Here is a 15,821-nt window from a genome sequence, read left to right as displayed (position 1 = left end):
AGCACAAAAAACAAACACCTAGTCATAAGCACAAGTATAAAATAACTGAAACTGATATTTTTGTGAGTAGGAGCCAAATCTCATGAAAGAAAACTGCCAGAGTCGGTTCCAGAGGAAGGAGGATTCGCTGGTGGTGTGGCTGCCGCTGGTCGGGCTGCTGGTTTCATTGCAGTCGGCCATTCATGCAAAGAAGGAAGTTGAAACTGTGTTTTCGGTTAGTGGAGGGAGTGAAGAAAGAGCTATTCCTTTTTCCTTTTAGCTTACCAGACTGCACGATTGTTTTAATGGGCCAAATGTCTTGGTTATATATGGACAGGGAGCAGGGACCGTTTAACTAACAATCCATTGCATTTCATTGTCGGTGTAAATACGAAATCCCAATTAATTAAAATTTTACATATTACATCATGATACTGCAATCAATTTCTACTCATTTGAATGATGCCTTCAATCAAATCCCGGAGAACTCTCAACCATTTCATTTTCTTTCTTTTTTCCAGCAATAGTATCTTCACCATCTATTTTCTTACTGATACTATTATTTTCCCCATAAGCCATTGACCTTTGTTCAAATACTCTAAATAAATTATATAGGTGATCAAAAGGCACAAAAAGTCGTAAGACAGGTCCATAACCAAATTTTGCAACATCTCCTACTTTCATCAGCTTAGAAAACCCACAAGTGTTCAATTCCTTTTTTGGGCCCAAATTAGAAATACACACCTTGCAAACTATCACCACATTTTCATTAACATATCCAAGAAAACTACTGGGCCTCGAAGGCCTGGAAGGCAATGACCACAAACAACCTACTTCTATCGAGCCCTACACAAAATATCATTTACATGGTCTTGTTTGGGTCTTTGCCATCAGTCTCAGCCCTCTACCATTTCGCCATACACCACGAACCACCGATCCTTCAGGTGGCTCCTTATTTTCACCTGCTTTTTCTTTAACCTGATCAGGACCAGGATCACAGTTTCCAACATCTGGAAGTTCTGCAGCTGAAGCATCACCAAGGCGGTTTCTAAGGAACTTGGAGATTTTTTTCCGTGGCTTATTTCCCCCTCCTTCAGATGCCAAATTTTTCTTTGATTCACCAAAAGCTGGCTGAGAACCATTCCCACTCCTGAACTCCGTTGGAGACTGACTGGGGTAATGTGAATTAGCCTCTTCATCAGCCCAAACCTTTGATTTGCCTTTGGCAGTGTGATGCCCATCCTTCAACAAGACCTCTGCTTCTTCCACAGATGGCTTCTCATTTGATTGCCAAACTGTCACCCCACTATTAATATCATCTGCCAAAGCATGTTTTAAACCATTAATGCCACTGTCCTCATACTTCTCCTTTCCTTTTTTTGACCTTTTTTTGTTTTTCAATTGATCAGCATCATTGCTCAAACCATTTTTGTTAGAACAGCTGCAACTCAAGTTAAAATTGTACATCTCCACAAGTTCTCTTTGTTTCTGAACATTGGGACATAACCTAGCTAGCTCAAGAACAAGATGTGACAACCCAAACTGATGCACAAAAGCAAGGTACTCCTCGGTGTTCATAAAACCATTAAGATATTCAGCAGTTATTCCTTTGAATGCAGAGCATTTGTCCTTGTCAAATTTTAAAGAAACGCGGATCTTTTCCACTAGAGCTTTGTCAGCAGATTGAACATCTTCCACGTTTGGTGAAGGCTGGCTACTTGCAGTTGCTTTATTACAGACTTGAGCAGAAAAAACTGGAGGAAAATTAGAAAGGGAATTATCAAATAAACCTGTGTCTACAAGATTTGGAGCACAAGCAGGGTGGCTGACCTTACTGGTGCCAATTGAACTCCTGGATGAGCTAGCAAAATTAGCTGTAAGTCCGAAAAAAGAACCCTGAGCAGAGCTTACATGACTAGATGGCAAAAATTCCTTAATTCTAGCAGGCTTACTTTTGGAAGAACTAGATGAATTAGTTGATAAGTGCAAAAAATTTGCCACAGGCCTAGACCGGTGCTCACTAGTAGTTGATATGTTAGGTTTAAGACTTGCTGCAGGCCAAGCCCGAGCGGTATTAGAAACAATTAAAGTCCCATTGTTTCGGTGACGTAAGCGAGCAGCCATGCTTCTTCTAGCTGATCCTTCTGAAGCATTTCTTAGTTTTTGTTGACTGCCATTTGATGCTGCAGGAAGGGGAGGAAAGGATGAGTCTTCAAGAGGTCCATTCCTAGAGTTTCCTAGTGCTTGGCAATATCTTGAAGATGTTTCGGAATCTAATGTAGCTAATGCAGCAAAAGGGCCAACAACAGAGGCAACTTCAGTATTGGCAATCGCTTGGTCACTTGTTGAAGTATGATGAAAACTTTCAGCATCTGCTGTCACAAGACTAGCTTGTATGGCCAACGAAAGTTGACTATCTGATGAATCATGATAAGTACCATGTCCTCTTACCCGATGATCTTGCTCATGACTCCGCCGGTACTGGAAGCTTATTGGTATCTGGATATAATGAGAAAAAGAAAAAGTAGAAGCAATCTACAATCTCTTAATAATAGAGTGGAAGGATGAGAAGCAAGCAAGAAAATTCAAAGCATAACATAGCAATTAATTGTCTAAAATGCAGCAGATCAAATAAATATGTAATAAGTTACTAAGGGATTGAAGGAACCTCATTAACATCAATGAGAATTCAAAGGATCCAAACCCACCTGCAGTGCAGCGTTACGCTTGGAACGAGACATGCGCCCACCGTGTTCAACAGTACCGTGCCTCTACAGATTTATTTTCATTTAAAAAAGTGCATTGTACTTCAAACAAGAGGAAAAAGTACACAAATATAACAATTGTGCACACACCTTCAGTTCAGATTCAGTTGCAAAAACAACAAATTTTTTGGCAAGGCAGGCCTCGTCCTCACATAAATGATGCTCTTGACGAAAATGGATCTGCAGCAAAATTTATGATGCTATGGACAATCAAAATATAACAACTACAACAAGAAAGGAAAACAAAAAATGACTTCTAACCTCCATGTCGTCATAATTTCTATAGTATTCATATTGTCCTGGATGCCGCCTGCATTGAACCATATAAATTGGATGTGTAGAAGAATTAGCATAGATGACATTTGCAGTCTCTGAATTATTATTATATCACAATAATATGGCTCACCTTTGGCATATGTGGCAAGTATAATGTTCAGTAGACATATGCAAGTACAGCTCATTCTCCCCATAGAATGGATTTTGACAGAATTCACACATTGGATGTCCCATAAATCCTCCCCTTTCACCTTCAGTGCCATCAACCACTGAGTCACCTGTCTTTATATGCTGATCCAGTTGTGGTTTAGTATATAACTTTTGCTCACACATAAAGACCTGACTCAGAAATTGAATATAATGTCAAATACATTATTGTGCAATCATCAATATTCATGCCTCTGGAAAGTTATGAGAATCTTAGCAAACAGGGATACAAACAACAACAAAAAACTAAGCCTAATATCTCATAACCCTGGGATCAGCTGTATGAAAGGCCAAAAAAGAATCATGTTAGGTCAAAGTTTAAATCTTCTTGCACCACTCATTTCTAACCAAACAGGGATGTATAATGAAATTTAAAACAAGGGGATAAAAAAGAAGCAGAAAAGCAAAGATCAGCAATCACATAAACTGAAGAACCTTAGAGACCAAACTCAATCATTGTCTCATTCCACACAATGTATCTAGCAAGTTATCAATTATAATTCAAGACATACTGATGAATCAGAAAGCCACTCGATAACATTCTTCTAGCATAGTTTCAAATTCCTATAGTAAGAAACATATCCATTTTCCTTCATTACATAATATGTGACATAACCAACTGAATCTCACCTTCCTACCTTCCAAACACAGACTGCACATAAGCAGCCTATGCCGGTTAAACAAGTGACTCTTAAGCTGCTCGATGTTCTTAAACTCTGCTCTCCTCTTTGACGCAGCATTCTGCTGTTCAGCCTTCTTATCACAAACAGTACAGGATAGCCTACACATGGCTTTTATCATCTTGTAGTGATCCAGATCATCAAAATATGCTTGTGTCCCTTCATGGTACCAGTAAGACCCAACCTGGCCCTCAGTCGGATCAGCTGCAAAAGCTGAGAAGTCATTTATCACCTTCGTATAATCTCCCATAGCCTGGAATTAAAAATAAACTTAAGCATGTACTATTTCCATAATTCAGCATGCAACAAAAACATAGTTCAGTATAAGTAGGCAGCAACAGAAAACTGATAAAGAAGCCAATTTTTGGCAGGAGCACCAGAGAGCTCACAATTGATTGCAAGAAAGATGAGGTGTTGCCTCCAAACAGATCTTTTAGATGGTCAAACTAACTACTTAACGAAAACAAATCACTATTACCAGATATGAATCTCAAGAACAAAAAGAATGACTTAACTTTAGTTATAAAGATAGTTTTCAATTCAGACTTGCAAAGGCAGCATCGGCAATCATCACAGATGAATCGGAGCCGAATGAAACAAGTGGAGCAGACTTCTCGATGGCCACATGGCCCATATGCAACCCACTCAAGTGTGTCAGCACAGACAGCACAACTATCATCCATTTTTCTCTCTGGATCTGACCAAACAAAGGAAAAACGAAAATCCTGCCAACAAAACAAATTTGTGCTCAGCGTATAACCAATTTATGCGACATATGATGACAATAAATTTCGTGCTAAACGATGGACCCATTTCTCATTCAACACTCGTAATATCCCACTTTAATGGAACCATAAATTAGTAAAAACCTTTATCACAACGAAAACATGTTGTGATCACTGTCACAGCATCATTAGGTAGCAACAACCTATCTATTTGCCTACCTAGCTAGCGAGCACTTCCAAACAAAAAAGCCAAGTCCATATGCATGGCTCAATCTCAAATCTATTTGGCTTTGTATTCAGTTAGAAATTTCACAGTATTTTGCTAGTTTGCACCATGTTATGAATTTAGCACTCACAACAAGACACAAAGCTAAAAATTCTAACTTTAATGAAACATCGTGCATACTTCACAAACACTAACAGTATCAGATCAGTTTCATTAAGTCTTTAAACAAACAATCATTCATCTTCAAACTTAAAGCCGAAACTATATTTGATTCAATTCACCTTTATAAAAATTGAGACTTTAGTTTAAATAAGGTGGCAATACAAGTAAAATTACATCCAAAATGAGCTCAAAATTTAAGAAAAAGAAAAAAGATGAAATGAAACTCGTATAAGATTCTCATGAATCTACTCATCTAAGCTAAATTGCATTAACAGTAACTGTCAGATCACACAGTGTTACTCACAGAATCATCACAAATAAAGCAAGAAAATACAAGTCAAATTTCAATATCTTTAACGACGACGTTTGATTAAACAGAAAAGAAGCACCAAAAAAAAAAAAAAAAGATATATTAGGTTTATGAAGAATTAGGGATCTTAATCTTAAGAGAAGGCAAAATGAAAGCGCAGTTAAAAATTGAAGGGGAAGTGAGGGTAAGGGCTGAAAAAGTTTTAACCTTTTCTTTTCACCTGCTTCTGGACTCTGGCAAAAAGCAGAAATATGAGGGAAAAGACATAGGGTTGGATTTTTGTTTTCTTAGTAACCAAACAGAGCGGAGAAAAAGCAAGGGACTTTCAACTATAAACTGCTTTTGGTGTTTTCTAAACCGTCTTACTACGACTTTACTATATATCTTAATTAAAATAGAAACATAAGAATACGATGTCGTTTAACCCCATTAAGTGTTCATTTGCTCCAACCCTTTCATTTTAGTTTTTTTTTTTTTTTTTTTTTTTGTTGTTGTTGTTTACTCTTATGATTTATGAAGATATGTCTTTGTAAAAGGATTTAAAATATTTTGTTATTTTGATCACCAAATAAACTAATCTTTCATGTTTCAGATCATAAACCTTGTTTTCAAAACATCGTTTTTCATTTCTTGCAGACTTTTTGTCTCGCTGAAAGCTTCAATGAGCATTGTCCGCACCAGTCTAACACTACTAAATAGACCTTTGAATTACAATTAGGAACGTCCAGTTAACAGGTTGATTGAAGGAAACAGAAAACTAGCTCTACCATCCTTATTTTTTCTCCTGCTATCGCAAAAATCCACTGAGGTATAGCCTTTAGGAAGGCAGAGATGAAGAGAGGGGCAGAGGGGTGAAAGTTTGAACAAACCATCAACCATTACATACATATGTTGAGCAAAACAGAAACAGCTTAGACATGGATCATGCTGTAGATGGACTTCATTTGCTTAGAAATAGATTCGAAACCTGAAGCTAGAACCTTCATGTTTTGATAAGGCAAATGGTCAACCATAAAGGATGGCCATTAAGTTGCTACTATTAGACACACACATTGTCCTACATGCTAAACACGCACTCTAGAAAACACCTAACTAAACGCACAACAGCTTAAACCTCCATATCTGAAATTCACTCAACGCCCTAAAAAATTTGAAAGTTGAAGCCACACCCACCAAGCTGGAATCAGGATATCTATCATGGTGGCGTGCCAGTGCCGATGGTACCACCAGGGATAGTAGGCTGGACGCGAACGCATCCGGTCCCAGGGAAGGCACAAAAGACTGATGGCCCGAGACCAAAGCCGACACCTCCCCCAGGGGTTGGAACGAGCCCGCCACTTGTACCAAAGCCTCCAAGGAAGTTCTGAGGGTGGTCAACTTCCTCTTTGAGTTTTCTTCCTTCAGCATTTGAGGCAAGGACCACCATGACAACGATTGAGATCAACAGCATCTTTGCAACTCTTTCCATTATGAAACCACTCCCAACTGCACCTTAGCAAATAGCAAACCCTGCTCTCTCACTTACTTACTCACTGTTTGTGATTTGTTAGTATGTGAGAATCCTAGCCATCCTGCCCATCTTTATAGCACCAAAGTTTCATTTCAATTGAATTAATGTATGCCTATCATTTCTTAATCAGCAAAAAGAGGTAGACTTCCATTGAAAATTAAGTTGTGATCACTAAATGATACAGCTAAGACATTTAATTAATATTGGCATTTTTTAGCCAAGGTTCAATTCAACTGAAACGGCTTATATAAGCCCACATGGAACGACAGTAAATCCAATCAAATTGCATCTTTTTTCTTAATGGAAATTGTTATGCAGCTAATTCTAAAGGTTTAACGGCTTACATTGATTGACTTGTATCAAAGATGCTAATAGAGTCTAATGCTGCTAAGAGGGCTCCAAGAGAAGGTATAAGTGGCTCAATTCGTCAATAAAAGGGAAGTGAGGTAGTCCAAGTTAGACATGTTTGCCTATCATTTGATACAATATTGGAGCATGCTAATTCTTATGGCATGGCTGTTTTTTAACCAATTGAGTCCTATTGTTCCAAAGATCACCCGTACTCACCATCCTTGGAGTAATTAAGGTGGATTTATGGTGCTGCTGGTGTATTTATGATGTCCTTACCTAACGGGAATTATTAGGTCTGCTTAGCCTTAAAATCTTGGACACTGTCACTCTGTCATGTGTTCCTTTTTCGGTATAAAAAAATTTCCCTGTTTATTGCATTCTTACCCGTGCATTTTACTTTTAAGAAGGTTGATGCGGTTCATCAATAGGGTGGTTGATGCCAGTTATACTAAGTATATAATTTCTAATTTCTCAATTATATAAACTCTGTTTTCGATTATTTAGCAAAATGGTTAAGATTTTGAAAGTTTTTGGCATGGCCCATAACAGGATTTAGTTCTAGATGATCTCATTAAGCACCAGGATCTGCTGATTCTGTAGGTTATCGTTTGTGCACTTGCTATATATGAAGTTGCAATCAAAACTAATTAACAATATGCCATCATAAGCTAATGGCCAGTGATTAGTACCTAAATCCATTTCGTTACCGTATTCAACGGACAATCAGTTACATATGATTTTGACAGGTATGGGTTAACGGTGAATAACTTCTTGAAAACATTTACGAGTACCATTAATATTAACCTCAAGTATTGAAATATTAGCTATTAGTTAAATTTCTGGTACGCTTACAAATTTCAAATAGACACACTGTTACACCAACCGAGTTTTTAAATTTGTACACAGTAAAGCTGCTATTAGCATTAAATTTTCTCTTCTTCTTCTTCATCTTCTCTTTTTTCCCTTATCGTTTTGGTACTCATTTGCCAAGCTTTTGCACACCTATTGGAGACTTGAAGCAGCCTTATTATGATAAGAGAAGCCTTTCTTTCCTTTAAATTTATACAATCAATCAGAATATCAAATGTTGAAGTTGAACTTCAAGTCGGAACACTTGTGTTTACATTTGTCCAACAAACTATTAGTTTATTCCATGTGTTTCTACGCATGATAATATAACCAAAGACTTACAAATTTACACTTGGAAAGAATAAAGATGACTTTCAAACAAATTTACGCTTGACAGCATTAGAATGAAACATGTAATCAAATCATGATTAAAAAACTAACCATAAAACAACTCCATAATCTCTCCCACCTTAGGCCACAAACAATTTTCAGTTCACAAACCTGCAATTCTTCCTGATTTCACCCTTTGACCCTGTGAGCACTTCAATGTAACCCATCTTAATCATTGCTGCAGCAAACTTTCTGGCCCATGCTTTACCATGCCTTGCATTCTCCCTTACTATTTTTGCTGTGGCGCGACTGCTTAGAAGAGTTTGATCAGATGTTAACAAGCCATGATGGTTCTTCAAAACTGTATAGTACTTATTATCTAGCCTGTGTGGTGTAAGAACATCAAGTGGCACTGTAGGATCATGGCTTGATCCAGGTCTGGGGCACCTTTTCCTCATTTGCCTAGCAAATTCTGGATCCAATGAAGGGTCCTGTAGGTGAGTTTCATTGAAAGAGTATAAACGATCAGAGAAAGAAGAACAATGTGAAACACCAATGGAATGTGCCCCAGAAAGTGTCACCATTTCGTCAAGGTTAAGGCCTTTTCGTGCAAAATTTTCTTCCAGTTGCTTGGCATTGAAGAAAGGTGGGGGGAGGTTTCCGAAGCCCTCATCTCTTAGTGAAACTCTTCCATCGCGGCGCCCTGAAGGCACTACATATTTAATACCACCAACTTTGTAGGCACTGTCACGCGCGGCAAATGCAATGATATCTGCACATGAAACTGTTCGAGGGCATTTTGCTTCAATTTCAGCCTTTGCTTGATCAATCACTTCGAAGCCTCTCAAGCTTGGTTTGTTAGCCGGATGTTCCTTCTCTGATGGTCTACCTGGTGTTGAATCCAAAAGGACAGAGGCATCACAGCCCTGGAACATACATAGTATGGAAAATTATGATTAATCAGTATACAGTAAACCATTTAATGTTGTATTGTTAATAGTAATAAATCATAAGGTAAGATGGGAAGCAGGAACAGTTCCATTTAGTTATTTTCACGAAAAAATAAACATATGGCTTCTAACATGGAATTGGTCCCGTGTCTCAGTGGGTTAGAACATTGGTTTTCTGAGCCGAAGGTCGCGAGTTCGAGCCTTGCCAGGACCATATGACTGACGTTTTTCTCCTTTTTTGATTGTTGAAATGATGGAAATTAACTATGAAGAACAATGAAGGTGGAGTGAGAAGCGTACCCTTACAAAACAATCATGGAAATGCATCCTAATCAGGGCAGCAGCTATACCCGGGTTCCTGGACACAGCCTTGTCCACAGCTTTTCTCACAATAGACTCTGCAGAGTGACAGGTTGATTTATAGAAGCCAACCTTAAGCGTAGCTAATGAAACTGAAAACATACCAACAAAGAATATGAAACAGCTAGAGTACTTTAAGCTTGGCATTTTCACTTAACAAAGAGATCAAAAGAATTACTGAAATGTTAGGAAGATGGAGAGAATAGCTGATCATTATTGTGCTGCCTTTATATTATAGATAGATGGGATAAAGGTGAAGATGGCGTGTTGGTTTTGCTAAAATGTAATAAAAAACGTGCATGGCTGACTGCGGCTGCGCGCACAGGCATGAGAGATGTAACAAGCTGTCTATACTTGAGCAGGTCCCTAGTAAGTAGTAAAACAAGTCTTTTTCTTCTACGGAGGAGTTAGGCCAGCCCCATCCCTTGGTTTCAACTTTACTCTATTCTATCTATATGTATTGCTTCTTTTTTCCCATTTGGGGTTGTTAAATTCAAAAGTGCCAACTGGGAACTAAAGAATATAATAATGCTCAAAATAGTTTCGTGACTTCGCATGTTGCAACTTGATTCGTGCTTCTGCCTGCCTTCTAATCTTCATTTTAATTGAGTTGTTGGTGTTTTTCGGAGACATCATATGGTATAAGACAAACAAAATAATGATGGATGGAACAAAAAATTAGCAAAAGAATAGCAGGCCCCAAGTGTGACAAAAAGTGATGATAACTTCATTAAGAATTCGCATTTATCCGAAAAGAAAGACTTATTCTTACTTTTTACACAACTATCAAAAGTCTACATGTTCGATAAAAAATTCAGAGGGAACTAGCCGAGAGAGTTATAGAGGACCGATGGAGGGCAGCGCAGCGCAGGACAGGGCAAGCACAACAGATTGGACGGACAAATCTTGAATCAAGAACAGCAAAAAGACATGAACGTTGAATAATATATATTATTACAAATCTACAACGCATCCTTTGTATAGTTAAAAAAAAAAAAAGGGAAAAGAACAATGTGATGAATTCTCATAGTTACCATGATCGGAGGAAGGATCAATGAATCCAATGACTTCCAACATCCTCCTTCAATTATGGACCTCTTTTTACAACTGGTTGCAAAAGCCACACCTACCCTACCCTACACCCCTCCCGCCTACAAGGATTATACCATTTCACCCTTTGAAATTCATACTTGCTTAAACATTCTAGCCCCCTATAATTTCAAAACAAAAATAAATAAATAAAAAACCCGACATTTTTGCATCAGCAAAAGACTGGGGATTGCATTTCCTTTTAATTGAAACATTTTTCAACAGATTAGAAGCAAAACCATTAGAAACGTTCTCTTTCTCTCATCCAAACGTTCAATGCTCAAAGAACAAAGTACCAACAAAAAAATAAAAAAGGACCAATAAAGGAGCAAAAGTTCATGCTACATCCATACAACCATGTTTCACGTTTATTGCACAACACTTTCAAAATTTTTCAAGAGTGAAGACGAGGAACGAAGAAAAGGATGAGAAACTCTGTATTTTGATTATTTCAGTCTACAACAGTCCCAGCCAGATTATGGCTTCATGAAAGAATACCAAATTGTGTCTATGCTTCAGACATAATGCAATCTATTGCCTGCTTGCATATGCCAGTCATCGTGGCCTCGGGCCCATAAACCTGTAACCAAACGGAATAACATACTCAAGTTGAAAGACTACTGTTTCTTTCATGAGTAATCAGTATTGCTTAAAGATATCAAATGATATAGAACATTTTTCGCAAAAGCAGACTGTGATCTCATACCTCAAGTGGTACTCCCAGTTCCTCTCCAAGAGTACGCATCCTTGCCAAACCAGTTTGATAGTTTGGTCCACCTCTTCGAACATAGATGTGCATTCTTGCTGCTTTTAACTTGGCTTCCTAGGAGTGAGGGGGAGGACAAAGGATCAGAAAAGATGAAAGGAGAATTTCAACCATTGAACTGCAATTTATTTGACTTCAGCTAAATTATACCTTCTCTCTCAATGCTCGAATAATGCCATTGAAAGTAGCAGCAACATCAGTGAAGTTAGCAATGCCACCTCCAATGATAAGGGCTCTCTTACGACCATCAGGGTTTGCAGTGGCACACTGCAACATCCTAAATGGGTAAATTGTTCCAGAATATCTCTAATTTGATGAAAGTGCTTAAGTTCTATAAGAAAGCTTAAACCAGTCACAGTTTCTTACATCAATAACAACTCTTGCATATTGCAAGACCTCCTCCTCATTTGGAGCTCCACTATACTCCGCATAGTTGCCCAGTTCTGATGCATAACCTAAATCTCCAACCTAGTTAAATAAACAGAAATAAGTCCTTAGAATAGCATCAAATGATATTAACCTGCCTATTATCACTATCAAGATCATTTTATGGACAAACTTGAGGCAAAGATAAGGTCAACGGAAAGTAAAGATTGTCTAGATAAAATGTAACACAAATCCATTATACCACTTACAGTATCAGCATATATGACACTGGCACCACCTCCAGCAACCATTGTCCAGATACGCCCTTTTGGATTCAAAACAGTGAATTTCAGGGATGCACTCGTCTGCAATGTTAAGTAAAGATAGTGATTAATAAATGTCCTTCAACCATTTGGAGACAAATTCTACACTGAAACTTGAGCTATAACAAGCACGTAGGTACCTTTTCATCCAATGAATGAATGAAGCTTTCTGTTGGGCTCAGGACTCTTCCAAAAGGCAGAGGAAACTCTATGTTACCCCACCTGAATGCATAAAATTGTTTTTAATACACTCTCCTTCAGATATACTTATGCTGAGGAGTTATATAGCTATTGAACTTGACCTGAAAAGAAACTTACTTATTGAAGTTCTTGAATGCAGCAGTGTCATCCAGCTCTCCCCTCATATCCAGTGGGTATGGTTCTCCATTCACCAGCGTAAATGGATTCATCTCCAGAAAGCTGAAGTCAAGATCTGCGGCCAACAGAAAAGATCAACATAAATACTAACACAAGATAGTTTTAGAACTCTACAATAATGTAATGAATTAAGTATAAATGACAAAAGCAAAGAATACCATAAAATAGGAACCTAAATCACCTAGAAAAGAGATGCTGATATTCAACGATCATAGTGACAGTTATGTAAAATATTTATGATCCCTTAAAAATCTGGCATTTAAGATATTACTTAGAATCAGGTGGATTACTGCATCATTTTCAGTCATGCAATTTCTTTAGTTCCGTGAACGAAACAAAGAGCCTGAAAATCTGAAACCATGAATAGTAAGTACCTTGAAAGACAGAAAAGACACCCATGATGAAGACACCAATCTTCCCTCGAACCTATATGATGCATAAATAGAATGAGCACTAACTAGATAAAGACAACGCAACACAGCAAAAGAGACTAAAACTAGTAATACATATAATAGGTTGCAAATTATCAGCAATGATACATCTGAAAGATAAGGGAATAAATTCCAAAGAGATGCCATCAAAAGTTAGAAGGAAATAAACAAGTTAGAAAGAGATACTAATGAAACGCACTTCCAAAGGGAGTGTAGCTATCAATGGCGCACACGTCTCGGGGGTCATAGGTTTCTCAGATGAAAGGAAAATGGTCTTAACCTACAAAAATCACAGATAAAATACATGTCAACTTTTTAAATTATAAATTCAACAAATGGAGAATAAATGAAATCAGAGGAAACAACAAAAGGCTAAGCAAAAACAAAGGTAAAGGTAGGCAAAAATAAAAGATTAACAAAATACCTTATCCCAGTTCTCTTCAATTTCAATGCCTCCACATTCTGAAAAGCTAATGGTTGAGCCAAGCCTTTCTGAGACTATTGAAAGGTAATACTCTTGTTCATGGGGGACAAAAGGTTCAACAATGAATGTGGTTATAGGAGCTTTGCAACCACCCATCTCAACCTAAAACACAAGGATTCAAATTAAAGTGATGCATGAGTGACGAGAAAATTGTTAAATTAAGATAGATATGTGACCTCAACGCCAAGGCGTGCTTTGACGAATTCAGCAACTTGAGCAAGATCTAAATTGAGAGCAACCAAGCCACTCTTTCCACGTTTCCCAAACAACATATCTGGCTTAACAACCAATCTGGTGGATGAAAGCCATGGTTCTTGGTTTGTTAACTGAGTGAAATCAGTGGATTGTGTCACCTAAATAAAGCAAAATACAGATTAGTGTTTAAAAGTTATTTAAGGAATTGCAGTTCGATTATCTTAATTTAAGCTTTTGCGCTGAGAAGAAAGAAGGAACCTGGGCAGAGCAGATCTGGAGATGAATATTAGCTAGACGTTTTAGGTGCTCTTTCAGAAGTCTCTTGGAATCGTACTCTCTGATCTTCTTGCGAGCCATTTGGATTGAAGATCTGCGACAACAACAACAACAACAATGAAACAAACGAATTCAGCAACTATATCTATCTATTTATGTGGTAAGCATCATAAGAAGAAGATGAAGGGGAGAAGCTTTTTGCTTGGAGTAGAAGAAGAGTAGGCAAAAGGCTCACCAAACAAATTCTCTACTCCCTTACCTTAATACAATTCAAAGAAAGGAGGTTGGTTGGGAGATGAGATGAACCACTTCGGGGTGAATTGTCCGTTGCCGTTGGGGGCTAAACCTCTTCTAACGCTTTTTATGGACAGACATTATCTTCTCTTCTACCTCCATCTGCCCCTTTTTTTTTTTAATTCTCATATTTAATTTTTTTAATATTACGTAATATTATAAAATTTAAAAATTTAATTAGATCAAACACAAACAAATTTTATTGGTTTAATTTAATTTAATTTATTAAAATTTTAAATTTTAAATTTTTATATATTATTTTAATAAAAAATTTTAATATATTTAAATAATTTTGATATAAAATTATTATTTTTTATTTTTATAAAAATTTAAAATATATATAAAAATATAAAAATTTACAATTTTTATTTTTTTAAGTTTTTATCTCTTGATATAAAATTTAATTTAAATTTAATATAGATGTAATATTTAAATTTAATTTAAATTGAATAAAAAAATTTAAACCAAACTTTCTAATTTCAAATTAATTTTTTGTATTTTTAATTTTTTTTCTCGCGCTATCCAACTAACAACATAAATATGAGAATAACTTTTACTATTTTGATTAAGTTCTGGTCGGGTAGGGGCCTTACTACACTTGTTTATGTTTGCCCATGGGTTTGGATTTTCTATTAATTATAAATTAACATTGTAATTTGAATTTGAAGTATGAAAGAAAGCAAGAGAAAGGAAGAGTAGTTTGGGAAGGAAAGGTAGGTGAGGTTTGATTGAAGGGGGAAAGTGTGTGTGTGTGTGTGTGTGTTAGCATTAGCATGTGGAATGCATGACAAGGAAAGCATCACTTGTTGTGTTTTACTAAATTGAATTGTTTTTATTGCTCCCGATTAAATGAAATGTCATTGCTCTTCAATCACTTGGTGCTGCTACAATTTTACGGATTTTTACTATTACTATATAATTTCATTTACAAATATTTTATTCTAAAAAAATCAATTTAAATCGAATAAATATTCATAAACAATGTTAAAAATTAATGTCATCATAATTTCTCTAATTAAACGTGCAGTATTTTTAAAGTTTGAAATCATTTTTTTACTAATATCCCATGTCAAAACTTTTTAAAGTAAAACAATAAAAATATATAATGACAAATTTTAATAATAAAATAATAAATTTGATCTTAATATCTCTCTCTCTCTCTCTCTCTCTATATATATATATATATATATATAATCCTAATCAAGAAAAATAAAATTATATATATATATGTTGTCTTCGATGACCTGTGTTACCGGGCTAGCTTAGACGATCTCTGGTGAGGTTGGACTCTTCTGTTGAACAGACCGATGGAAAGACCAATGATTCTGCCCTTGATTTTTAAGCCCTTATAAATTTTGGTGTGCACTCCTCTTTTTTATTCCGTTTTCTATTTTTTGATTTTGTTTATATGTTACAGAAGTATGTATGTTTGTCTTGTTAAAAGTTCTATTATTGGTGTCTAAAAGCTCCACTTGAATAATTTTTTCAATGCTTTTAATCTCATATTAAGAATTTGTAAAGATCCACAATTGTATATGC

The 15,821-nt window shown here is 36.5% G+C and overlaps 3 protein-coding genes across 12 annotated transcripts; all 3 read right to left on the bottom strand.

Moving 5' to 3' along the window:
* Positions 1–563: 563 nt before the first annotated feature.
* LOC111277416 (uncharacterized) lies at positions 564–5,684 on the bottom strand. Of its 9 annotated transcripts, XM_089764292.1 has the most exons (10): positions 5,538–5,684; positions 4,423–4,632; positions 3,858–4,160; positions 3,151–3,359; positions 3,006–3,054; positions 2,835–2,924; positions 2,688–2,750; positions 1,932–2,478; positions 1,815–1,853; positions 564–1,733 (listed from the first exon to the last, which is right to left on the bottom strand). In XM_089764292.1, exons 2-10 carry the CDS (start codon positions 4,588–4,590, stop codon positions 838–840), a joined length of 2,364 nt encoding a protein of 787 aa, XP_089620418.1. In that variant the 5' UTR covers positions 4,591–4,632; positions 5,538–5,684; the 3' UTR covers positions 564–837. The 9 variants fall into 9 exon arrangements, with proteins under 9 accessions (XP_089620418.1, XP_089620416.1, XP_022719601.2 ...); XM_089764290.1 differs by having other exon boundaries at positions 564–1,853; positions 1,932–2,514; XM_022863866.2 differs by having other exon boundaries at positions 1,815–2,478.
* Positions 5,685–8,392: 2,708 nt separating this feature from the next.
* Positions 8,393–9,951, bottom strand: LOC111277415 (peroxidase 5-like). Its single transcript, XM_022863861.2, has 2 exons — positions 9,621–9,951; positions 8,393–9,296 (listed from the first exon to the last, which is right to left on the bottom strand). Exons 1-2 carry the CDS (start codon positions 9,825–9,827, stop codon positions 8,529–8,531), a joined length of 975 nt encoding a protein of 324 aa, XP_022719596.1. The 5' UTR covers positions 9,828–9,951; the 3' UTR covers positions 8,393–8,528.
* A 1,141-nt stretch (positions 9,952–11,092) lies between these two features.
* Positions 11,093–14,323, bottom strand: ACLA-3 (ATP-citrate lyase A-3). Of its 2 annotated transcripts, XM_089764287.1 has the most exons (13): positions 14,248–14,323; positions 13,971–14,082; positions 13,694–13,870; positions 13,458–13,619; positions 13,233–13,313; positions 12,977–13,028; positions 12,543–12,657; positions 12,365–12,446; positions 12,171–12,266; positions 11,902–12,003; positions 11,686–11,802; positions 11,476–11,592; positions 11,093–11,349 (listed from the first exon to the last, which is right to left on the bottom strand). In XM_089764287.1, the coding sequence occupies exons 2-13, from the start codon at positions 14,067–14,069 to the stop codon at positions 11,278–11,280; spliced, it is 1,272 nt and encodes a 423-aa protein (XP_089620413.1). In that variant the 5' UTR covers positions 14,070–14,082; positions 14,248–14,323; the 3' UTR covers positions 11,093–11,277. The 2 variants fall into 2 exon arrangements, with proteins under 2 accessions (XP_089620413.1, XP_022719595.1); XM_022863860.2 differs by lacking the exon at positions 14,248–14,323 and having other exon boundaries at positions 13,971–14,221.
* Between the last annotated feature and the right edge of the window lie 1,498 nt (positions 14,324–15,821).

The sequence above is a fragment of the Durio zibethinus genome, chromosome 7, assembly GCF_047325235.1.
Source record: "Durio zibethinus cultivar Kanyao isolate XHJ-2024 chromosome 7, ASM4732523v1, whole genome shotgun sequence".
Lineage (NCBI taxonomy): Eukaryota > Viridiplantae > Streptophyta > Magnoliopsida > Malvales > Malvaceae > Durio > Durio zibethinus.
This window is presented reverse-complemented; position numbering and strand designations above follow the sequence as displayed.